The 25,902-nt window shown below is 37.9% G+C and overlaps 3 protein-coding genes across 3 annotated transcripts; all 3 read left to right on the forward strand.

Moving 5' to 3' along the window:
* Window positions 1–751: 751 nt before the first annotated feature.
* On the forward strand, window positions 752–1,693 carry LOC308344163 (olfactory receptor 2B6; the record flags this gene model as incomplete). The annotated part of the gene is made up of 1 exon (XM_080805643.1): window positions 752–1,693. One exon carries the CDS (start codon window positions 752–754, stop codon window positions 1,691–1,693), a length of 942 nt encoding a protein of 313 aa, XP_080661769.1.
* A 16,039-nt stretch (window positions 1,694–17,732) lies between these two features.
* LOC308344167 (putative olfactory receptor 2W6) lies at window positions 17,733–18,662 on the forward strand (the record flags this gene model as incomplete). The annotated part of the gene is made up of 1 exon (XM_080805647.1): window positions 17,733–18,662. The coding sequence occupies one exon, from the start codon at window positions 17,733–17,735 to the stop codon at window positions 18,660–18,662; it is 930 nt and encodes a 309-aa protein (XP_080661773.1).
* A 4,364-nt stretch (window positions 18,663–23,026) lies between these two features.
* LOC308344436 (peptidyl-prolyl cis-trans isomerase A-like) lies at window positions 23,027–25,556 on the forward strand (the record flags this gene model as incomplete). Its single annotated transcript, XM_080805978.1, has 3 exons — window positions 23,027–23,105; window positions 24,618–24,805; window positions 25,230–25,556. 3 exons carry the CDS (start codon window positions 23,027–23,029, stop codon window positions 25,554–25,556), a joined length of 594 nt encoding a protein of 197 aa, XP_080662104.1.
* Window positions 25,557–25,902: the final 346 nt, after the last annotated feature.

The raw sequence follows: 25,902 nt of genomic DNA on the forward strand, positions 1-25,902 counted from the left end.
TGATGAGATGATGAAAATAATTTTAACTGTTTCAGATGATAAGGCAATCTCCATGGCATTGAGGAGAAATTAGAATGAAAAGGTAGGATGGCAGGAATTATAACCAAATCTTTCTAAAAATAGCGATTGAGGTGGAAAGGTCATTTAACAAAATGACCAAAAAAATCAAAGAACACGTTTTATTAAATTTGTTAAAATTACATATTTACTTCTTAAATTTTGGCTTTCTTTTGTCTTTTCTTTTTTTCTTTTCTTCCCTCCTTCTTTCTTTTCTTTCTTCCTTCCTTCCTTTCTTTCTTTTTTTTTCTTTCTCTCTCCTTTCTCTCTTTCTTAGCCTTTCTTTCTTTTTTTCTTTCTTTCTTTCCCCCCCTCCCTCTCTCCATCCTTATTTCTTTCTTTCTTCCTTTGTAGGCCCCACACCTGGGGAGCCCAATGCAGTACTTGAACTCATAACCCTGAGACCAAGACCTGAGCTGAGATCAAGAGTCAGATGCTTAATGACTGAACCACCCAGGTGCTGCTGGGCTTTCATTTATGAAGTATTGACATAAATATAGAAAGATTAAATTGTAGAAATGCCTAAGTACTTATGAGTATTTCCAACTATGTATTTTTCATATCACAAGCAATCTTTGTTCTATACGTATCTTCAAACAGGTAGTAAAGTGATTATAAATAATTGAAATGTAAATGTGTTCATCGATTTCCTGAATTCTTGTGTTTCAGGAAACAAAGAGTCGAACCATTAATCATGAGGCAGGTGAATGAGAGTGTCCCACAGGAGTTCATCCTTCTTGGTTTCTCAGATCGACCATGGCTGGAGCTCCCACTCTTTGTGGTCTTCTTCATTTCTTACATGGTGACTATCTTTGGGAATCTGACCATTATTCTAGTGTCATGCCTGGATCCCAAACTCCATACCCCCATGTACTTTTTTCTTACCAATCTGTCACTCCTGGACCTTTGCTACACCACAAGTACGGTTCCACAGATGCTCGTAAATTTGTACAGTACCAGGAAGGTGATCAGTTACGGCGGCTGTGTGGCCCAGCTCTTCATGTTTCTAGCCTTGGGGGCCACTGAATGTGTTCTCTTGGCCGTCATGTCCTTTGATAGGTTTGTAGCTATTTGTCGGCCTCTGCATTACTCAGTTATCATGCACCAGAGGCTGTGCCTCCAGCTGGCAGCCGCATCCTGGATTATTGGTTTTAGCAACTCAGTGTGGTTGTCCACCCTGACTCTCCAGCTGCCACTCTGTGGCCCCCATGTAGTAGATCACTTTCTCTGTGAAGTCCCTGCCCTGCTCAAGTTGTCCTGTGTAGACACAACAGCCAACGAGGCTGAACTGTTCTTTGTAAGCGTGCTGTTCCATCTGATACCCCTGACGCTTATCCTAGTATCATATGCTTTCATTGTCCAAGCAGTGTTGAGGATCCAGTCGGCCGAAGGCCGGCGAAAGGCATTTGGCACATGTGGCTCCCATCTGATCGTGGTGTCACTGTTTTACGGCACCGCGATCTCCATGTACCTACAACCGCCATCCCCCAACTCCAAGGACCGGGGGAAGATGGTGTCCCTCTTCTATGGGATCATCGCACCCATGCTGAACCCCCTTATATACACACTTAGGAATAAAGATGTAAAGGAGGCCTTTAAAAGGTTAGTTGCAAGAGTCTTCTTAGTCAAGAAATAAGGGATATGCAAATGATCGACGTTGTAAGCACTTAATATTTACTTGGTTTCCTAACTTTTCTTCAAGTTGCCCTGTTTTCATTATTCCAACATGGACACTATTGTAATGATCTCCCTCAAATAAAATGTGATCGACAGAAAGCTACAATAGGTCCTGGTGCCTCAACGCACTCATTGAACCAGTACCTGGAAGGAGGCTTCCAGCTGACCACAAACTGTGTGACTTTACATCACTGTTTGCATCGTTTGCTGAACTTAGGCCTGAGAATGTGGTAAAAGCCAGAAATCATGGCTCTGGTAATATCAGTAGTACAAACACAACTATTTTTTTCCCCCACATAATTAAGAGAGGTTTACCAAAACCCTGAAAAGCCGCTACTTTAAAGTTGGATTTGAAGTTTACAACCCTAGCTTTAAATTCTCACTACCTACTCCCACATCAGCATGATAATAAAAATCGCTAATTTTCCATCTAGAATTGCACCCAGATTTTCATTCTCTTATCAAGTTCCTATACTCATGTTTTCCTCCTAAATGAAAGCACCCTTTTTATTTCCTTTATAGATCAAATCTTAGGTATTATTGGGTCGAGCTAATTTTTAACTTCTTTGAAATTTTTTTCATAACTCTCCCAATTGTCAATATTATTATTATCTCTTAAACCCTGGATCTTAAAATAGCATGCCGTGTCATGATTTCCAATGATCTCTTGTTCATACACTTGGCTTGCACAACAACCATCTCATTGCAGGTTGGTCTCCCTGAGAGAATGCAGATTGGATCATCCTGTCTCCCTTAGAAGTTCATCGACGTGCTAGGGAAGTAGAACATGCTTATATCATCAGTTGGGTTTTTTGGTGTTAAGTGATTTATTCATGTTATAGTTATTTAATTGTGTTGTTTTTCTTCCTTGTTTTCTTCTACCAATATATTATACATATAAGGAATACAATAACTGAAAGATACATTTGTCATGATTCTCCTTAAAACCTGCAGCAATACCATGTATTTTTGCCATAATATAATGAAAACTGATGAGAGAAATAAACCTGATCTGCCAAGTTCCAATTTCAGTTTTCTTTCTTATTAAAAGTAACTATCATTAAAGGACTAAATGGAAGCAAAATACTAATAGAGTATATTGAAAACATAATACTTCCCTCAGTGAAAATTGATTTATTTCTAAAGGTCCTAATAAATGATATATCAGATAACTAGAAGCAAATGTACATTCAAAGCCAATGTCAGTGAAACTTGGTAAATTATGAGAACATAGACAAAAGATCAAAATTGAAGTAGTTTTTGATTTTTAAATGAAGAATTAGTTGATTTATATTATACTGGTATATTTTATTTTATCCTGACGTATAATTTTATGCTGGTAGAAAATGATTTACAGGGAAATTCTGTAAGCTACTATCAGTTACATTGTGATTATTAAAAATATGTATAACCCTTTATGTGAATTCATTTAGAATATAGATTCATTTAGAATAAGACATACAAACTAACTTTATCTCATTTTTTTTGCAATTCTGAGAAATTAATTTTTATAATCCAAACCAGTTTCAAGAAAAATGTATTTTGGTGTTTTTTGTTTTCTTTCTTTTTTGAGTATAGTTGACACACATTACATTAGTTTCAGGTGTACAATTTAGTGATTTGACAAGTTTTCACATTATGCTACGTTCACCATAATGTAGCTAACATAACATGCTCTGATGGTATCACTGACTGTATTCCTCATGCTTGGCTTTTTATTCCTGTGACTTAATCCTTCCATAACTGGAGGCCTATATCTTCCTCTCCCCTTTTCCCATTTTGCCCAACCCCCAACCCCTTCTCTCTGGCAACCACCAGTTTGTGAATTTATAGTTCTGATTCTGCTTTTTATTTGTTTATTCATTTTTATTTGTTTATCCATTCATAAATGGAACCATATGGTATTTGTCTTTCTCAGGCTGATTTATTTTAGCTAGCATAAATACCCTCTAGGTCCATCCATATTCCCTCAAATGGCACAATCTCATCTTTTTTATGACTGTGTAATACTCCGTTGTGTATATACATCACATTTTCCTTATCTGTTCATCTACTGATTGACACTTAGGTAGTTTCGGCATCTTGGCTGTTGTAAATAATGCTGCAATAAACATAAGGGTGCATGCATCTTTTTGAGTCAGTGTTTTCATTTTCCGTGTGTCAATACCCAGTAGCAGAATTATTGGGTCATATGGTATTTCTAACTTTCTGAGGAACCTCCATACTGTTTCCCACAGTGGCTGCACCAATTTACATTCCTACCAACAGTGCATGAAGGTTCCTTTTTCTCCATATCCTTGTCAACACTCCTTGTTTCTCATCTTCTTGATTTTAGCCATTTTAACAGGCATAACATGGTATCTCACTGTGGTTTTGATTTGCATTTTCCTGATGATGAGTGATGTTGAGCATCTTTTCACATGTCTATTGGTCAGCTGGATGTGTTCTTCGGAGAAATGTCTATTCAGGTCCTCTGTCCATTTTTAAATTGGATTATTTCATTCTTCTCAGTGACTCTTGTTACTCATGTATCTGTTCTCTGGTGCCAACCAAGAGGTATGGTCCGTCCTTCATAGTCTTCCACCAGCCCACCAAAATACTCATTCTGCAATCTACGTACTTAGAGTTGTGCTCTACTTCTCCTGTTATGTCAAACAACCTTTGAGAGAGATTGTCTTGGAAGCAGAAGTTACCTTAGAATGCTTCATGATGAATTAGAATAAATCAAAGAACTAAATGTATGCTCCATGTCCTCCTACAGTGTCAGCTCCTTGAAGCCAGATGTTCATTTTCCAACTACTGTATCTGCTTCTCCTGAAAACACCTGATAAACATTTTATTTCAATAATTTTTAAAAAATGTAATGACTAGAAGAATGACTGAAGTATGCAAGCTCAAGGACATGGGACTCTGTAAATGCTGGACGTGATAATGATGGCAATGATTTGATGGGAATGATAAAGAAAAAATCAGTTGATAAGGAAGATTATATATATATAATATATCTACATATATTATACATAATACATATATTATATATATATAATATATCTACATATAAATATATACATATTTATATATCTTATATCTATATAAAGATATATATATAAAGATATATATATAAAGATATATATATCTTATATATAAGATATATATATAATATATAAGATATATATATCTTATATATTATATATATATCTTATATATAAAGATATATATATAAAGATATATATATAAGATATATATAATATATAATATATATATATAATATATATATATTATATATATATATATAATATATATATATATATAATATATATATATATAATATATATATATATAATATATATATAAGATATATAAGATATATATATAATATATAAGATATATATATTATATATATCTTATATATATATCTTTATATATATATCTTATATATAAGATATATATATAATATATAAGATATATATATATCTTATATATTATATATATATCTTATATATATATCTTATATATATATACATATTTATATATCTTATATCTATATAAAGATATATATATATATACATATTCTATATAAAGATATATATATATACATATTATATCTTCAGTCCAGGTCTCTTTTTCTTAATTTCACACCTGTAGATATAGCCTGTAGGTATTTCTTCTTTTTTTATTGAGGTATAATTGACATGCAGCATTATATTAGTTTCAGGCATACAACATAATGATTATTTGTATCCAGTGCAAAGTGATCACCACAGTAAGCCTAGTTAACATCTGTTATCTTACAAAGTTACAAACTTTCTTCTGATAAGAACTTTTGAGATCTACTCTCTTAGCAACTTCCAAATATGCAATACAGTATTATTAACTAGAGTCACTATGCTGTACATGACATCCCCAGGACTTATCTATCTTATAACTAGAAATTTATACCTTTGATTCCCTTCATTCATTTCACGTGCCCAACCCTGACCCCCGCCACCAATCTGTTCTCTGTTTCCATGAGCTTGATGTTCTCTTTTTTAAAAATATTCTTACTTTTCCTATTTTTGATGAATTTCAGAATATTAGATTCTACATAGCTTAGACTAAAATCCTATTTATGACTTTACTTGCACACATACTTGTGTTTGTTATTTCAATTTATTTAGCAAATATTTATTGGATAGCTATGAAACTCACGGACTGTTGTAAAATTTGAGATACATGAGTAAACAAAATAGACAAAAATCTCTGCCTTTGCAGGACTTGCATTCTATCAAAGACTACATAAAATAAATCTTACACCTAATAAAACATACACAAGAAGGTGATCATTATATACAGAAGGATTTGGAGAATTTGGGAATGGTGATGGGGACTCTCAATAAGAAACAGCAAGGTCAAGGTAAGCCTCAGGTAGAAGGTAGGGTTTGAGCAAAGGTCTTGAAGGAGTTCTATGTGTGCTAGCTGAGAGCACACCTGAGGGAAGAACGCTAGTCAGAAGGCAGAATAAGTGCTAAGAGACAAAAGCATAAATGAACATCTCTTTGAAGAACAAGACAGGTATGGACAGCTGGAGCGGGAGCCAGGAATGTGTTCCAGCCAAGGTGGTCTATGCTGTGCTAAGATGATAAACAAACCAAAATCACAGTAACTTAATACAACAAAAGCTTACTTCTCTTTAATACTGGTATCCAGTGAAGCCCTTAAGAGAGCTGTTCATCAAAGTCACTCTGGGACAAACAGAGTAGAGGTTTCACACTCAGTTGTGCTTTCCTGATCAGCCCAGCAGAGGGGAACTGTTCCTGGGGTTTTAGAGCTTCTTCCTAGAAGGGACAAATGTTACTTCTGCTCACATTTCTCTGACCAAATCAAGTCACATGGTCATTAACTTAATATAAGGGATCAGGGAAATACAATCCTAGCATATGGATACAGAAGGTATAAGAAATGGGAACAGTTGATGAATGGTGCTTACAATGACTCTCATTCACTCTCATCATCATCAAACACTGTTGTTTTTTTCCCTTCCTGCAAAATATGCTCAACCCCTCCAAGAAAGAGACATCTTCAAAGTCCATATCATTCCTGGCATCCAGCCCAAAGTCTAGGAACTCCATGGAGTGTGCAACTGTGTCTCTTAGACCCTCGTGATCTAGAGACCTATAATCCAAGACAGCACCCACCTCTCTCCTCCCACTACGACATGGACCTGATACTCACTGATAGAGACAGTCACCCGAAGAAAGTGTAATAAGGAGAGAGGACAGTAGGTCAAATAAGGATTAAAATTCGCCGTTGTATTTGGAAAACTGGAGGCCAATTTGGGGAATTGACAAAAACTGTTTCTGTATTAATGGCAGGCTCAAATGCCAGACTAGAGTAGGTTTAAAAAAGAATGGGAGGGGCGCCTGGGTGGCTCAGTGGGTTAAAGCCTCTGCCTTCAGCTCAGGTCATGATCTCGGGGTCCTGGGATCGAGCCCCGCATCGGGCTCTCTGCTCAGCGGGGAGCCTGCTTCCCCCTCCCCCTCTGCCTGCCTCTCTGCCTGCTTGTGATCTCTGTCAAATAAATAAATAAAATCTTAAAATGTCATGAGCCACCATTTGGAAAAACAAAGAAGGTATTTCACTCAAAATCATCTGGACAAAAAGATATTGTTTTAAAAAAAAAAAAAAAGAATGGGAGATGGAGGCAAAATACTCCATAGTGTATATGGACCACATCTTCCTTATCCATTCATCTGTTGAAGGGCATCTTGGTTCTTTCCACGGTTTGGCGACCGTGGCCATTGCTACTATGAACACTGGGGTACAGATGGCCCTTCTTTTCACTACATCTGTATCTTTGGGGTAAATACCCAGTAGTGCAATTGCAGGGTCAAAGGAAAGCTCTATTTTCAATTTCTTGAGGAATCTCCACACTGTTCTCCAAAGTGGCTGCACCAACTTGTATTCCCACCAACAGTGTAAGAGCGTTCCCCCTTCTCCACATCATCTCCAACACACGTTGTTTCCTGTCTTGCTAATTTTGGCCATTCTAACTTGTGTAAGGTGGTACGTCAATGTGGTTTTAATTTGAATCTCCCTCATGGCTAGTGATGATGAACATTTTTTCATGTGTCTGATAGTCATTTGTATGTCTTCATTGGAGAAGTGTCTGTTCATGTCTTCTGCCCATTTTGTATCAACATGGACAGGACTGGAAGAGATTATGTTGAGTGAAATAAGTCAAGCAGAGAGAGTCAATTATCATATGGTTTCACTTATGTGTGGAGCATAAGAAATAACACAGAGTACATGGGGAGATGGAGAGGAGAAAGGAGTTGAGGGAAATTGGAGGGGGAGATGAACCATGAGAGACTATGAACTCTGAAAAATAATCTGAGGGTTTTGAAGGGGCGGGGGGTGGGAGGTTGGGGGAGCCTGGTGGTGGGTAATATGGAGGGCATGTATTGCATGGAGCACTGGGTGTGGTACATAAACAATGAATTCTGTTACACTGAAAAGAAATTAAATTAAAAAAAGAATGGGAGAAATAGAGTTTCTTTGAGGAATATTTCTGTGAAGAGGATTAAATTATATAGAAATATATCTGGTGGGGAAATCGGGCTTGACAAATTTTTTTTTTTAAGATGTTAGAATTAATGGTATATTTGTTTCCTCCTTGGAATGAGATAGCAAAAAGTGAGAACTTGTTGATCTAGAAGGATGGGCAAATTCCTGGAGTTCTACCCCTGAGAAGATGAGGCAGATGGGACATGATGAACTCCTGGAGGGTCTGGCTTTGCTCTGACGGTGAGTTTTCATTTGTTGTAACAGGAAGGATGGCAGAGGATACTTAGGGGCGTGACATCAGCAGGTGGGAGAGGAGGTCACTAAAGAGGAGTCTGTAAAGTTTTCTCCGATTGCCTTGATTTTCTCAGAAGAACTAGGTGCAAAGTTCATAAACTGACAGTGAGAGTGAATGAGGAGGTCCAGGTGGCTTGAGGAACTAGGAGACATGCCAGTGGGAAGTATAGGACTGAGGATATAGGGCACAACTGCCCAGCAGCACTGGGGCTTACTTGAGGTATGCGGTTGTGGATTTGAAACAAAATAGAGTTTTATCTAGTCATATTGAGCTGCATTAGGAGAAGTAGGTGTTTGATAGAGGGTTGAACATAACCAAAGTTTTGTTATTGCATATTTTGGCTAAGGAAGAAAGCGGATAGGAAAGGAAAAAAGGTAGACCAATGGATTGGAGCAGTTAAGGATAATTAGAATCAGAGCTCAAGATGAAGTTAGCTGGAAAAATCCAAGGTGTTGCTTGTGAGAGAGATACTTGAAACTGAGATTATAGACAGGATTCCATTGGTCAAACCAGAATTTCAAGCAGCAGCCACAAGTCAGTCCTTCTTCTCATTGTTTGCATGCAATAAATAATCTTGTCAGTTTTCCTCTTCAATATCTCCTTATTTCTTGAATTTGTTTTTACTTCCTACTTCTATCACTCATCTATGTAACTACAACAATTTCTTAATTTCTCCCTTGGCCTCTAACCTTGTCTTCTTCAAATTCATTCCCACACCAGTGGTAATGCTAAAATATGTTTATTCATGACATACTTTTTAAAAATCATTTTATTTATTTTATTTATTTTAAGTGATTTTCTTTTAAGTTCTTTATTTTTTTTTAAGTAGGCTTCATGCCTAGCATGGAGCTCCAATGTGGGGCCTGTACCCAGGACCCTGAGATCAAGACCTGAGCTGAAATCAAGAGTGGGGTGCCCAACCAATTAAACCACCCAGGTGCCCCTTTTTTATTTATTTTATTTTTAAAATTTTAAAATTTTATTTTTTTATTATTTATTTTATTACCAGGTGATCCATTTTAAAGTTTTTATTTAAATTCCAGTTAGTTAACATACAGTATAATATTAATTTCGGGTGTTCAATATAGTGACTGGACACTTACATACAACACCCCGTGCTCATCACAAGTGTCCTCCTTAATGCCCATCACCTGTTTGACCCAACCCCCCCACCCCTTTCTGATAACCCTGTTCTCTGGAGTTAAGAGTATATTTCTTGATCTGCCTCTTTTTTCCTTTGCTCTTTTGTTATGTTTCATAAATTCCACATATGAGTGAAATCATGTAGTACTTGTCTTTCTCTGACTTATTTAGCTTTACATGATACACTCTAACTCCATCCACATCATTGAAAATGGCAGGATTTCATTCTTTTTATGGGTGAACAATATTCTATTCTATATATAACACATCTTCTTTATCTATTAATGGCATACTTTAGTTGAAACCATGGCACTGACTCACTGCTGCCCCAAACCCTCCATTGACATTATTGTAAAGTTTAAACTGTAACATGGCTTCTAAGTCCCAGCATGATGGCTTCACCAACGGCAGACTTTCTTCACTTTCATTTAATGTCATGTGAGATTCATCTATTTTGATTCGTTAACAAATAAAGTTGTTATCAACATTGTTGTATCTATCGCTTGGATCCATGTGCAAGTTTTTCTACAGGTATGAGTTTCTGGGACATTACATATGTAAATCTTCAATTTTACTATATATCACCTGTTTCCACTTATTATTTTTATTTAACTACATATACATAGTTGTGAATAAACTGATAAATATTTACTTATGTTAAATAGAGATGCATGAAGATGAAAGATAATACAGATGTCATAATTTTGAATCTGTTCTATCGAAAATTACCTGTGCTTTTTTTTGTTGTTGCAAAATGTTCCTTGTAAAAGACAGCAAGTCTTCCACATGTTATATTTAATATCACCTTATAGATTAACTGATATATTTACATATCATTTCTTGAGTTACTGCTAACACTTTGCTAGGCATTGGGAATGCAGCAGGGAGTACAATATCTAAAGGGAAGAGAAATATGGTAGAGTGGAAAAATAATGAGCAATTAACAACACAATAGAATCAATAAACCAATGTTTATCTTTTTTTTTTCTGTCTTGAATAGAACAGTAATTTTGCTACAATGTTATAACTTCCTCATTCTTACCTTTGTCTGGATTGTTTTATCCTTAAGGGGAGATGCATAAAATTTATTTGTATACTATGTGTCTTTCACAATGACTGCAACTGTTTGCCAAATAAATTTATTGTATTCCCAGAGTAATCCTGAATTACGAGTTTTTATGGGAATTACTGCTCAAGAGTAAGTACGGAACGACAGAAAGTCACCGATAGAGAACAGCTTTCCTAAATATTCCTAGTAAATCCCTGTTCAACAAAATGCCATCCACAAGTGAGGGGACGATTATTCCAGTTATATGGGGAAAGTTGAGATTTGGTGTTTTGTTTGAAAGTTCAAGTGTACATAACATTGTTCAGCAAATCCCTAGGGCTACTGAGTAGCTCTGAGCAGCAACTGTACAGCTAAGGGAGCCCATCGGCAGGGGCCGACTCAAGTTAATTCTCCACCGCGATCAGTTCTTAATTGACTGTTTCTCCTTTAAGGCAGATAACCCTAGAGATTGCTCCATTTTGGGAATTATAATGAAACTCATTGGAAACTTTTTAATAGCTGCATACAGCACGGGGAAAACGTGGCAATCAGTTCTACCCTCCAAGAGCGGATCCCTGTGGGCGTGGAGAAGATGAGATCACTGTCATCAGCAGTCCTGATCTAAGACTTTGTAATGAGCTCTCCAGGGTCCTGTCCTTCCTTCCAACTTTTATAAAAACGGCAGAAGTTGAAAATTGCTCTCCCACCTGCTCTAGTTTTAAATATTGCTCATGGCCCTCACCATACAGAATCCCTTAAGGTTCTCCCCAGTAATCCAGAGGGAATCACATGAGTAAACGTAGCCATATTTCAGTTTCACCAGAAAGCAGAAATGGCCTAAGAAAAACTGTTTTCAACAGATTCAAACATTTCTCATTCTTCAGTTTTTCCAGTCTGTGATTCCATCTTTCTTTCTCATCTCCTTGCGAACATAACTCTCAGGGCAAATAAGTCACTTGTTTAATGAAATAATAGGCATTTTATTTTCTTTTCACTTAGAAGAAGGGCAAATAGAAAAAAAAAAAGACTCAAAACCCTGCATTTTCTTCTTAGTTATTTAGATTCATTAGCTTTATGCGCATATAAAGAACTGTAAAGGGAGCCTGGGTGGCTCAGTCCTTAAGCATCTGCCTTCAGCTCAGGTCGTGTCCCAGGGGACCTCCCCCATCAAATCCCACATCAGGCTCCCTGCTCAGCGGGGAGCCTGCTTCTCCCTCTGCCTGCTGCTTCCCTTGCTTGTGCTCTGTCAAACAAATAAATTAAATCTTAAAAAAAAAATGTAGCTGGGGGAGGAGGGTCGGGAGAGGGTGACAATGTTATGGACATTGGGGAGGGTATGTGCTATGGTGAGTGCTGTGAAGTGTGTAAACCTGGTGATTCACAGATCTGTACCCCTGGGGCTAATAATACATTATATGTTTATAAAAAAAAGAAAGAAAGAAAAAAAACGTAAAATATTTAAAGGTAGAAAACAATGTATTATCATACTTGGTTTCTTCCATACTGTTCATACCGTTACCTTGAACAAATAAGAAAATTGAGCTAATTTATTAAAAAAAAATGCAAAAAAACCGAGTAAATAGTTGGAACAAAAGTACTTGGGGTAATGCTCCATTTACAGTTTCCGTCTGAGCCCACAGAATTGAAATGAAGTTTGATTTAGAGGGATCAGACTAATATCTAGCAGAAACTGTGCTAGATTTTATCAGCCAAATTGCGATTTGGTCTCAGTGCTACAAATCATTTTTCCTGCTTTGATTTTAAAAAATATTTGTGTTCCCTACCTAAATGTCAATTTGTGAAAGAGGAAAAATAATTTTTCTCCTACCAAAGTCCTGCGTGGTGTGAGGATATGATGGAGTGCTGAATGTAATTATCCGGCTACATGACTGTGGGTCAGAAGACTGAGCCACTGGAGTGCTCCCAGTCAGTGTGGTCCTGTGTCACAAAGATGGAATCCCGGGCTCTGTAAAATATGCATGTATTTTATAATAATCCAAATAATGTTCACGCTTTAGGAGTGAGATGCAAAAACATGTATTCTTTGTGAGGTGAAGATTGTTCTGAAATCAACCCTAAATGTTAAACTCAAGCTGAATTATTTTTATTCACTTCCAAAATTTTATTTAACTCTTTTAAATGTTTAAAGTAACATAATCATGGTTACATGTTACATTTCTATATAGTTATATGTTAACTTTTTTTTAATTTGAAAAAAATGAAGATCGAAAATTCATTTCCTCCAAACACCAATTATCTTTGCATATGTGTGTAATCATAGAGGTGAGAATGTACTATATCTGAAATCTTGAAAACAAATTTTTAACTTTAATGTTTTTTCTATATTTAACATAATTATATTTTAATAATTTTATTAATTTTAACATGTTTTAAAACAATTTATATTTAATATAATTTTATATGGTCAATATACTTAAATATATTTAAAATATTTTATATATAATATACTTGAAATACACTTTATATATTCTATTTTTGTTTCTATATCAATTTCGTATCAATTCTATATCAACAGCAATATCAACATACAAATACTACATTTTTTTGTGTAATTTGTTCTGTTATTTATTTTACAACTATGCAAAGATTTAATTATTACTCAGTCAATGGACATTTAGTCTGTTTCCTTTTTTAGCCTCAATGTAACCGATACATACTATGTATTATAGATAGATATAGAGATATATATTTATCTCTTTACACATCTATGGAAGCAATCCTAATAATAAATTCCAGGAATTGGAATTAGTGGGTCAAAGACTTGTACATCTGCCAAATTTAAATTTGGTAATACTATCCTCCAAAAATTTAAGCCTGATTTACATTCCCACATAAAGCGTATGAGTGCCATCCTCTCATATCTTCACTGATCGGATATTACCTATCTGAAAATATCTCACTGTTTTAATTTGTATTTATTTAGGGGCGCCTGGGTGGCTCAGTCGGTTAAGTGGCTGCCTTCGGCTCAAGTCATGATCCTAGAATCCTGGGATCGAGCCCCGCGTCGGGCTACCTGCTCAGTGGAGAGCCTGCTTTTTCCTCTCCCTCTGCCTGCTGCTCTGCCTACTTGTGCTATCTCTCTGTCTAACAAATAAATAAAATCTTTTAAAAATCCATTTAATTTTTATGTATTTAAATATAAAGGAGGTTGAAAAGGTTTCATGTATTTTGGGGTCATATGAACTACAATTTCACTACATTTTATCTCATCCTTTTCCCATTGTCTTATCCAGGCAAGTATAACCCTTATCCGAAAAGCTTATCTGCCAGAAAAGCCCTTTGATACTAAAAATATTTGTTTTGGTCCAAATATGTATTGTAGCTATTTTGCTGTTTTCAACAACTATTAACTGGTTTTGTCTGAGGACTGATTAACCATTGCAGTTGGTCTACTGGCTGTAATGCTCTGTTCCTACATTTTTTAAAACTTCATTATTATTTTTTTAACAATAAAATGCCATCTTAAGCCCAGTTAATTTATATATATGTTTTGCTTTGGAAGTGGGTTTTTAAAGGTTGGTCATGAGTTTCAAATAACATCAGTTTGGGGAAAACATGTAAGCTGGAATGTGTCACATCAGTGAATATGATTTATGGTTACTCTTAGGCTATCATCACTCTGAGAAGAATGTTTCTAGTCCTTGACTGCACTGGTTGCAAGACATGACGTTATCATTTTGGAGTTTCTTGGGGGCAATTTTACCTTCTCCAAAGGGTAATCAGTGTGGTTTCTGTTTTTTTGTTTGTATATAATTTAAAGAACATCAATCAATCAAATTCTAAGTATTTATTTTATGTTAACTATATTCCAGGAACTTTAACCAATCTAAGTAAAAACTAAAGTTATAAATCAAGTGACAAAGAGACACTTGACATACTCTTTTGTGTTATCCTTTTGAAAGTTATATTAAGAGGGAAAGAAATTAGACTTTAAAATTTTTTCCTCAGAAAACAGACTAAATCTCCTTTCAAGGATAAAGAGGTGCTCAAAAGCCATTCATATTTGGAATATATTGCCAAACTTGAACTTTTTTTTTTCTTCAAGACTTTATTTACTTATTTGACAGACAGAGATCACAAGTAGGCAGAGAGGCAGGCAGAGAGAGGGGGGAAGCAGGCCCCCTGCTGAGCAGAGAGCCAGATGTGGGGCTCAAACCCAGGACCCTGGGATCATGACCTGAGCCGAAGGCAGAGGCTTTAACCCACTGAACCCACTGAACCACTCAGGCGCCCCAAATCTGAACTTTTTAAAAAAAGATTTATTTATTTGGAAAGAGAATGAAAGAGAGAGCATGAGAGCAGGGAGAGTCAGAGGGAGAAGCAGACTCCTTCTGTTCAGGGAAACTGACTCAGGACTTCATCCTGGGACTTCCAAGATCATGATCTGAGCCCAACGCAGTCGCCCAACCAAATGAGCCACACAAGTGCCCCAAAATTGAACTTTTTGTCTCACCAAACACCAGAAATAGTTAACCACAAAAATAAAAGATCAAATTTTGAGGATATGACTCTAAATAGAAACCAAGAAAAGAATCTAAGGGTTTTGATTCCTAATCTTCTGGTGTTATTCCAAGATTTCCCCTAAGAATATATTCTTCTAGTCTCTTCTACAGACCTGCTGATTACCCAAAGGTGTATGCAGCCCCTGTGGTCTCATCAAGGAAACGTGTTATGTCAATCTCCAGGGACCATCGTTGGTGCTAAGAAATTAGTCCTCCATTTTTTCTATCTGGGTCTATAAGAGCATCCACTTCTGTGTAGGTTTTCTTCTGGGGCCAGCAGGAAGTCTTCGCCTTTGGGTTTTGGTTGAAGGCTCCTAAAAGCCTCTGGAAGGCTGGGTATTTGGGCCAAATGGGGGGCAAACAGGGGAAGAATGCTAATGCTAATTTTTTTATTACAGTGACCTCTTTTCTCTAAAATTTAACTACCCTATGACAATTACTCCATTTTACTTTTCCTCTGAGGTGGGGATATATCATGACCCTATCACTTTAGTCAAATCATTGGAAAAATCACACAGCTTTCACAGTGCTTCTAGAAGAAACTACAATCTGATGCATGAAGCCAGTTCAGGGCTTGATGTCATCCCCTTTCTGGGCAAGTTGAGATCTTTGTAACTACATCTATATCATTTCTGGTGCATTTCTGGTGCATTTGTCTCACATCACCCTATTGGTATTTTCTACTTATATTAACTGCACAGTCTTCCATGAAATCCGGGTAACAAATTCCAACCTGTGGAAAAAACATTACTATGTGTTCTCCCTAAATTACTTGGGAAATTAAAACCAGGTAAGCCTCAATGATTAGAGAAAATTAAGAAAACTTTCTTTCTTTTACTTTGGTATAATGTATTTGACTGTAGAAAATAAATTTATTATAATAAATAAATAAATAAATAAACTTACTATAATAACTTTGAAGCTGAGAAATTTTCATGACAACAATATTTGTGACAACAATCTGTGTTCTACTCTGTCTTTAGTTTTTCCCAGCTTACTCTTGAATATGCCATTAATTGAAGCAGCCCAGGATTCTCTAGGTCACACAGCAGAGTAGATATTTTATCATGTCCACTTAATAATTTTAGTCTTTTTTTTCTTGCTTCTATTATCAAAGAATCAACATGACAAAGGATCTGAATGATGTATATTTCCTTCCTTCTGCCGTTCTGCTATTTTCAAATTTGTCTCCCTTTCTTTGTTAGGTCACTATTATCCTAGTATCCTCTATTCCAATTATGAGTCTGTCTTTTATGAATCCAGCTCTCTTTATTCTTAGCCATATTAGAGTCAATCTTTTCAGTTTACTTTTTTAAAAATTACTCTATGCACCACAGTCTCCTTCCTTCTCTCTGCATTCATCCCTATTGCTATGCACCTTTCTTCTGCAAGCTAATGGGTTGTTTCAATGTTGTTTCAATGTTTCTAAAAGACTACCAGAAGACAAATATATCCAAAGTTGCCATTTTGTTACTGGACAGAATATCTTCCCCGAATCTCCTGGGATTCTAGGCTACAGAAGACTTTTTCTTTCAGAGAAGTGAATGAAAGAGATCAGATTTGACAGTATTTCATAGGATAAGTAGATATTTAGTAGATCCAATTATAACCTAAGTAAAAAGGTAACATTGACACTATGAAGTAATGGAGACTTACAGCACCTTGATAAAGAATATAATATCTAGGGGTGCCTGGGTGGCTTAGTTGGTTGTCTGACTTCAGCTCAGGTCGTGATCTCAGGGTCCTGGGTTTCAAGCCCTTCATTGGGCTCTGCACTCAGTGGGGAGTGTGCTTCTTGCTCTGCCCCTCCCCCTGCTTATACTCTCTCTCTCAAATAAATAAATCTTTGAAAAAAAAAAAAAAGAATATAATATCCAGGTCACGATAGGCAGTAGTTTCCCTGTACTTTGTGTTTTTCAAACCATATCTTGGATACTGAACTCAGCCCTGGTTGTCACAGTTCCAGAAGGTCATTATTGACATTAAGGGTATGTGGAAGATGGTTATAAGGTGATAGCAGACCTGATAACCTTGTTATAGGAAGAATCATTGTAGGAAATTAAACATCTTGGCCTAAAGAAAATTTAGGGTTTTTTTTAGCTTAAAATATTTAAATGGCTGTCGTAGGAAGAGAGATTAGATATGATGTATATTCAATAAAGTTGAAATACTTTGTCTTATGAATGAGGAAGAAAATCCCTACTTGGCAAAAGGATGATGATTGTAAATTGGAATTTTCCAACACTGAAGTAGTTTGTGTTACATGTTTGAACAAATGATGAAGGGCTTAAATGGCTGGCAGACGCTCGCCTCGTGTAGGATGGGTTGCCACACTTGATGGCTTATCGGTTCCTTAAACTTCCCCACATTCATTGGTTCTCAGAAAATACAGATCAGGTATTCATTTTATCCTTACCAGGTACACAGACGATGTGAAAGGAAGACAATGGAAAAATCCAACGACAGCTCAGAGTACGGTTTTATCTTGGTGGGCTTCTCGGACCGCCCCAAGCTGGAGCTGGTGCTCTTCATAGTGAATTTCATCCTATACTCAGTGGCCGTGCTGGGAAATTCATCCATCATTCTCGTGTGCATCTTGGACACTCGACTCCACACCCCAATGTACTTCTTTCTGGCCAACCTCTCCTTTCTAGATCTGTGCTTCAGTACCAGCTGCATCCCACAGATGCTGGTGAACCTCTGGGGCCCTGACAAGACCATCAGCTACGCCGGCTGTGTGGTCCAGCTTTTCTCCTTCCTTTCCGTGGGCAGCGTCGAGTGCATCCTCCTGGCCGTGATGGCCTACGATCGCTACGCGGCCGTCTGCAGGCCCCTGCACTATCTGGTCATCGTGCACCCCCAGCTGTGCTTACGGCTGGTGGCGGTGGCCTGGGGGAGCGGACTGGTCAACGCCATCGTCATGTCCCCCCTCACAATGACTCTTTCCAGGTGTGGCCGGCGCCGGATCAACCACTTCCTCTGCGAAATGCCGGCGCTGATCAAGATGGCTTGTGTGGACGCCCGCGCCGTGGAGATGCTGGCCTTCACCTTCGCGATTCTCATCGTCCTCCTGCCCCTCGCTCTCATTCTCGTCTCCTACGGCTACATCGCCGCCGCGGTGCTGAAGATCCAGTCCGCGGCCGGGCGCCGGAAGGCGTTCAACACCTGCAGCTCGCACCTCACCGTGGTCTCCTTGTTCTACGGGAGCATCATCTACATGTACATGCAGCCCGGAAACAGCTCCTCCCAGGACCAAGGCAAGTTCCTCACCCTCTTCTACAACCTGGTGACGCCCATGCTCAACCCACTCATATACACCCTAAGGAATAAAGAGGTAAAAGGGGCGTTGAGGAAGGTTCTGGGGAGGCAGCAATGACCGAGCAACAAAGGCAGTTCTAGGTGAATTTCGGTTTTTTCCAAATACCGCCGTTTTCTTTGTGTTTATAATAAAATTAGCCCATGTGTCAGACCCTTGGGTCTTTAAAAATATGGATAAATACCCTGAAGTGTATCCAGAGTCAGCAGGAACCAACCATAGCCAGACGGAATATCGATCTATCTCAGCAAAATAATATTTAGTAAAAAGAATTAAGTCTTAGAAGAACAGTAAGGTGATTTTCACAGAGATATAAAATAAACGTGTTAAAGATTTTATTCAACCCAATTAAGGAAGGAATCAGGCACACTTAATAACCAGTTAAAAAAAAAAAAAAAAAGTCAAGGGGCTCCTGGCTGATTCAGTGGGTAGAGACTGAAATTCTTAATCTCAGGGTCGTGAGTTTGAGTCCCACATCAAGTGCGGAGATTACTTAAAAAAATAAAATCTTGGAGCTCCTGGGTGGCTCAGTCGTTAAGCCTCTGCCTTCTGCGCAGGTCCTGATCCCAGAGTCCTGGGATCAAGTCCCGCATCGAGCTCCCTGCTCAGTGGGAAGCCTGCTTCGCCCTCTCTCACTCCCCCTGCTTGTGTTCCCTCTCTCACTGTCTCTCTCTGTGTCAAATAAATGAATAAAATCTTTGAAAAAAGATTTAAAAAAATAAATAAAATCTTATAAAAATGAAAAAATAAAAAGAAGTCAAATACCACAAATTTATAATACACGAAGGAATGTTGAAATGAATGTGCAAAAGGAGAAAAGAAATTGCTTCTTCTGCTGTGGGGAGAGAAGCCAATCCCTTTTCTACCTCACAGAACTGAATTCACATGTCGCTGACAAGAGTTATTTTGCATTGCTCTCAGTTTATCTATAATTTACAATTAATAATAATATATAATATATAATTTACACAATCAAAATCCGGTAATGTTTAATTTTCTACTGAAAGATAGATTTTCCTCTACAAAGTTAACTGCATATTTTATTTACGTTATAAAAGTAAGTATACAGTCTCAAGCCTCTCAAAGAATGGATGTAGGTATTTTCATCCAATTTTTTAAAATAACAAAACTATGGTTTATAGATTCTATGTAAATTAGTGCAGGTAACACGGAAGATAAGTGGGGTTCATAAGTGGTGTGTACAAGTCTGAACTTTTGCTGTTGTCCACTGGGTAACATTGCTTTTGCTACCGAATGTATATTGCATGTACAGGTCACCTAATCATCAGCCCCAGCCCTGTTTTATCTACTTGTACAGTCATCCTTGCATACTGGATAGGCGATAGTCCCTATAGGAGAATTCTACCCCTCAGAAATTCACTCATTTTTCTTTAACTGTTAGTATCATGACATTACCTGTTCCCCCATTGCCCGTGCAAATCCCCAGTCCAAATCTTTCCCATACTCTAGTGTTTAGCTTAAAATCACATAATATTTGTAAAATTATCTGAGTCTCTTTGATTTAAAAATGTTCTCTACTAGAGTAAACAGAGTAAATACCTCAAACAGGTTGCATTTTATACACTGAAATGACAGTTTTTCTAGTTAATATTATTAATTTATATGTCTCCTATTAGTCTATAAATTCCTTGATCATAAAGCCATTATTTATTTAATCCTTTTAGCACCATTTTGGGTATTGTTATTAAATGCCTTGTAGATAGTACGCAATCAGTAATAACTTGGGATATTATTAATTTTAATTTTTTTATTAATTAATAAAATTAATTAATTATTAATTTTAACTGATTAACTACATCCAGCAATCAGTCCTTCACTTTAATTGATGCATTAATTCTGTCTGTTCTTCAAGATTACAAGTGGATCTATCACAGCACAGTCCGAGTTTACATTTGCTGTTAAATGTTTTATAATTTTTTTCTTAATTCAATGTAAACCCTATAAAAGAGGGAAAAAAGCCACTGAGGAATTTCTGTGTGTATCAAAAGTCATCCCCGACTTTTAGGAGATGAAAACTTTTCCTTTCCTACATATGAATCATAAACTCAAGGGGAATTACTATGAATTCTGTCATGGTCTAGAGGCTGTTTGTACAGTAACAACAGTTCAGAATTTAAAACCTCTTCAGATTGACCTAAGAAAGGTATTTCTCTCCTCATTAAACTGATTTTCTTCCCTATAATCCCTTCAAAGTCCCCATTTCATTATTCCTTGTTTACAAACATTATTCAAACATCTTATGATTAAATTGTCTAGTCCTTAAACACCTCAGTTTATTTATTTTTTATTTTCTTAAATTTTTATTTTACTTCCAGTTAGTTAACATAGAGTAAACACCTCAATGGGATTCCTCACTTGTACACAGTAATACCCTTCTCAGAGGCTGGGTACAGTACGTTTCCATGAAGATGCCCCAGAAATGAAGAAAACGTTCCTCCTTCTGAATTGACACTTGTCATTAATTTGTCATGGTGTATATAGTAATTGTTAGCATCCAGATTTAGCCCTGGATCTCAGAAAATAACCCTTTTCTTTCCTTTCTAGTCTTTAACTTTTATTTCCCTTCACTAAAGAGCAGTGGGAAGAGCAGAGACCATTTAGTTACTGAAAGAATTAAATCCCAGCTCCGTCATATTTTAAATGTGTATCCTTGCTTATGCGACTTAATCTCTTTGAAACCTAGGTTATTTTGTTGTAAAATACGAATTATTCCACAAATCTAAGGGGGTTTTTTAAACTGTTATTAATACTGCGTTTGCATTAATGCAAGTGTTTGCCGTAACTATAAAAAGCAAGATGACTATACGGACGTTTGAGAGCACATGTGGTTGAGAAGAGCAGCCAGTGAGGGAAGCTCCTATGTGGTGGGCAGGGAACAGTGGGCCAGCCTAGGGCGGAAGGCTGACTGTGGACCCACCATCCCCAGGGTGTGCAGCTGTTTGGCCTCAGGGTCAGAACGCATCCTTAGATGGAGAAAATATACAGCGTGTATTTCCACTCAAGGGGGTAACTCCCAGGTTTTGACTCTTCCTCCATTAAGTCATCAAAACCCTGAACAAATGGTTAAATTGCCCTAAAATGGTTTTGGAAAGATTCAACAGCATTGCCAAATTATTTCCACTTTGAGTCTATACTTAAGTCTATAAACGTTGCTAATATTATTTAATTTAAGAGTAAGGACGTTAGCTAATTTGATTTTCCTATTTTTTTAAAGATCTTATTTATTTATTTGAGAGAGAGATTGAGAGAATGAGTGGGAGGAGGGCAGAGAGAGAGGGAGAAGCAGACCCCCCACAGAGCAGGGAGCCCAATGTTGGGTTCATGACCTGAGCTGAACCAACTGAGCCATCCAGGCACCCTGATTGTCTTGTTTTAATTCTCAATGTAAAAATTCTGTAAGCTGAACTATGATAAATGCCTCTCATAATTTTGACTGGTAGTAAACATTCCAACATGATCATATCATAATAGTAGTTTCAGGGGAAGAATACAGTCAGACTAAATTAATCAGTAGAAATATTTGAGCCCTAAAAACTTCCTAAATTATTTGAGGAATAATAAATATTACCTTTGTTTGAGGAACTGCACATTTTTTTAAAGATTTATTTATTTATTTTAGAGAGACAGCACGAGCAGAGGGAGGGGCAGGAGAGTGAGGAGGAGAGAAGCAGACTCCCCGCTGAGCAGGGAGCCTGCGGCGGGGCTCCAACTCACAACCCTGAGAGCACAACCTGAGCAGAAATCAAGAGTTGGATGCTTAACCAACTGAACCACCCAGGCACCCTGAGGAACTGAATATTTTTGAAGAAAGTCTCCTTTTCTGAAAGCTCATACTACATTATTTTTATTAATGTAACATCAGTTCTGTGAAAAAGGATAGAAACACCAGACTTTGTAAGTCTGGTGGGAGAGACGCAATAGGCCCTGCATTAATTTCCCCTCAGGTTCAATGAGAATACAGTAACCAATAAAGGGTGATACCACGAATAACCCAGCAATAACCCACCCTAAATACACCACCACTCTAGAGTAGCCCTAGGACACAGCCACTTGTCAGTTTTGGTTCAGAGAGATGACTTCCAGGAACACTCATTTCTGCTCTGTGATATCTGGGTCCTCAGCAAGGATGGCTTAAAAGGTGGAAAATGGCCGTCACAGCTCAGATGGGGCCATATGTCTGGGGCCTCATTTCTTCTTCATATAGCATCTTTGGGGTATCAAATCAAATCAAATCAAATCAAATCAAAATATGCTCTTTCACTTATATGCCTGGTGCTTTGTCTGTGATGGTTGAAATACCTGGGTCCTTATGGGGAGCCCTTCTTCTCCACCAAGTGCTCTCAGGGTGGTTAGACTTCTAACATGCTTGCTGGCTTCCTCTAGTGTGAGTGTTCTAAAAAACCATGGTGGAAGGTTTAAAACTTTTTGTGACCAATACTCAAAGTTCCAGAATGTCTACTTTCATAGTATTCTATTGGTCAGGTGAGTCATGAGGACACTAATCCAGAATCAAGGGGGAAAGGAAGAATATTTTCTTTCTATTATTAGGGGAATGGCATGATGTGTGTATAGGGAAGAAATTGGTTATCATCATGACAACCTACCACAAGCTTGGAAAAGAGTACACAGAAAAGTGTCTTCTTGGCCTTGGTAAACAAGGACATCAACAGGGCACAAAAAATACTAACAATATATGAAAAGAAAATAAGTTAGAATTCATCAAAACTTCTGATTATCAAAAGACACTGTTGAGAACATCGAAGAGCAGGCTACTGATTATTGGAGAAAGTATTTACCCTCCATATACTTGACAGAAAGACTCCTGTCCTGAACCTACAAAGAACTCCAGTATCAATCCTAAAAGGAAAAATATCAAAATTTTTAAAATGGGCAATCAACTTGAACAAGAACTTCACAAAAAGAGATCCAAATGGCTAACAAACATATGAAAAGATTCTCAACTCAGTACTCATCCAAAACAGTGCAATACATTCTTACTGTGAATAATGGCTAAAAACCCAAGGAAGACAACACCAAGTGTTGGTGAGGATGTGGAGCAACTCAAACTCTCCTACACTGCTGGTGGGAGTGTTGCTTCGGAAAGCTGTTTGGCAGTTTCTATTCAGATTAATAGACACCATATCAATTATGTATTGCCACATTAACTAACCATCTCAAAGCTTAGTGGCATAAAGCAGTAATTCTATAATTTGTTAATGATTCTCTGGATCAACAACTTAGGCTGAGTTCAGCCGGATCATTCTTCTACTGGTGTTGCTCAGGGAAGACAAGACCGGGGAATGGCACTACAGTATTATGGCTTGCCTGGGACCTGATAGTCTAAAACAACTTCGCTCATATGTTCAGTGATGGCTGTTGATCACATGTCTTCAACAAACCAATCCAGGCTTCTTCACATGATGTCAATGTTCCAAGCGGACACTCCCTTTTCAAATTTCTGCTTATGTCATGTTTGCAATGTCTCATTGGCCAAAGTTGCTCACATAGCTGATACATGGGAGATTTAGGGAGGAGGCCATTACTTGACAATGTAACATCTGCCTATTCTCTGACCTCAAAATTCATTCCTAGCCATATATTCAATAAGAATAAATGTGTATCTACACCAAAAACTTACACTGTATCTACTGACTGTCAAATCCCCAAAGACTGCCACACACAGCTGTTGATCAACCAAAGCTGAGTTTATCACACCCACCCCAGAAATGGAAAATACTCTCAGCAGAGCTAGTGTTGTCTCAAAAGGGAATAGTTAGGGAAGGATATTTATAAGGTTTTCAGACCTGGCATGAAGGATTATGAGGTGAACTTTGCAAAACAGATTTGGTTGAGTTTGAGCAGAGCTTTAAAATAGTAGCTTTGGGTCGGTGGGCAGAGCAAGGCAAAAGTCTTGAAGGAAACCTTGATAAGCGAGCTGTTCCTGGAGCAAGCAGCTGTGTTATTATGGCTTGGTCTCAATGTTATGTAAAACAGGGATTGGAGCCTTGCAGATGCCGCCGCTCAGGAGCCACCAGCAGTGTCCAGCCATGGTCAACCCCACTATGTTCTTTGTCATCACTGTGGAGGGCACACCCTTGGACTGTGTCTCCCTCCAGCTGTTTGCAGACAACTGTCCAAAGACAGCAGAAAATGTGCTCTGGGGCTCCCGAGTGGCTCAGTCGGTGAAGCATCTGACTTCAGCTCATCTCATGATCTCAGGGTCCTGGGATCAAGTCCCATGTGGGGCTTTGCAGTCAGCAAGCAGTCTGCTGCTCCCTCTCCCTCTGCCTTCCCACCTGCTTGTATTCTTTCTCTCTCAAATAAATAAAATCTTTTTTTTTAAAAGATCTTATTTATTTATTTGACAGACAGAGATCACAAGTAGGCAGAGAGGCAGGCAGAGAGAGAGAGGGAAGCAGGCTCCCCACTGGGCAGATAGCCCAATGTGGGGTTCGATCCCAGGACTCTGGGATCATGACCTGAGCCGAAGGCAGAGGCTTTAACCCATTGAGCCACCCAGGCACCCCTAAATAAAATCTTAAGATTTTATTTGTGCTCTGAGCCCTGGGAGAAAGGATTTGGTTATAAAGTTTCCTGCTTTCACAGGATTATTTTGCAATTTATTGCCTGGGTGGTGACTTTACCCACCACAATGGCCCTAGAAGTAACTCCATCTGTGGGGAGAAGTTTAATGATGAGAATCTCATCCTGAAGCGTATGGGTCCTAGCATCTCATCCATGGCAAACACTGGACCCAACATGAAGGGTTCCCAGGTTTCCATCTGCATGGCCAAGACTGAGTGCGATGGCAAGTGTGTGGTCTTGGGCAAGATGGGAGGGGGTGGGAATACTGTGGACACCATGGCGTCCTTCGGGTCCAGGAAGGGCAAGGCCAGCAGGAAGATCACCATTGCTGACTGTGGACAAGCCTAATATATTTGACTTGTGTTTTATCTTAACCACTAGAGTATTCCTTCTGTAACTCAGGAGAGCACCTCTTCACCCCATCTGCTTGAAACGTCCTATAATCTTTGTGCTCTCGCTGCAGTTCTATGGGTTCCATGTTTTCCTTACTCCCCGGCAAGTCTAGCCGGATTGCAGGGTTAGGTTTATGATTATGAAACAAAAAGTAAACAACAAAAAATTAAATAAAATATAATGGGGACTGGAAAGTGTGTCTGGGCCCAGTTTAATGCAGGGACAGAAAATGATGGCTTTCGTACTCCCCACACAATTCAACAGTTTGGTATTCTGAGATTCGCTGGTGGGATGAGGATGT

Source organism: Martes martes, assembly GCF_963455335.1.
Source record: "Martes martes genome assembly, chromosome: 6".
NCBI classification, from domain to species: domain Eukaryota; kingdom Metazoa; phylum Chordata; class Mammalia; order Carnivora; family Mustelidae; genus Martes; species Martes martes.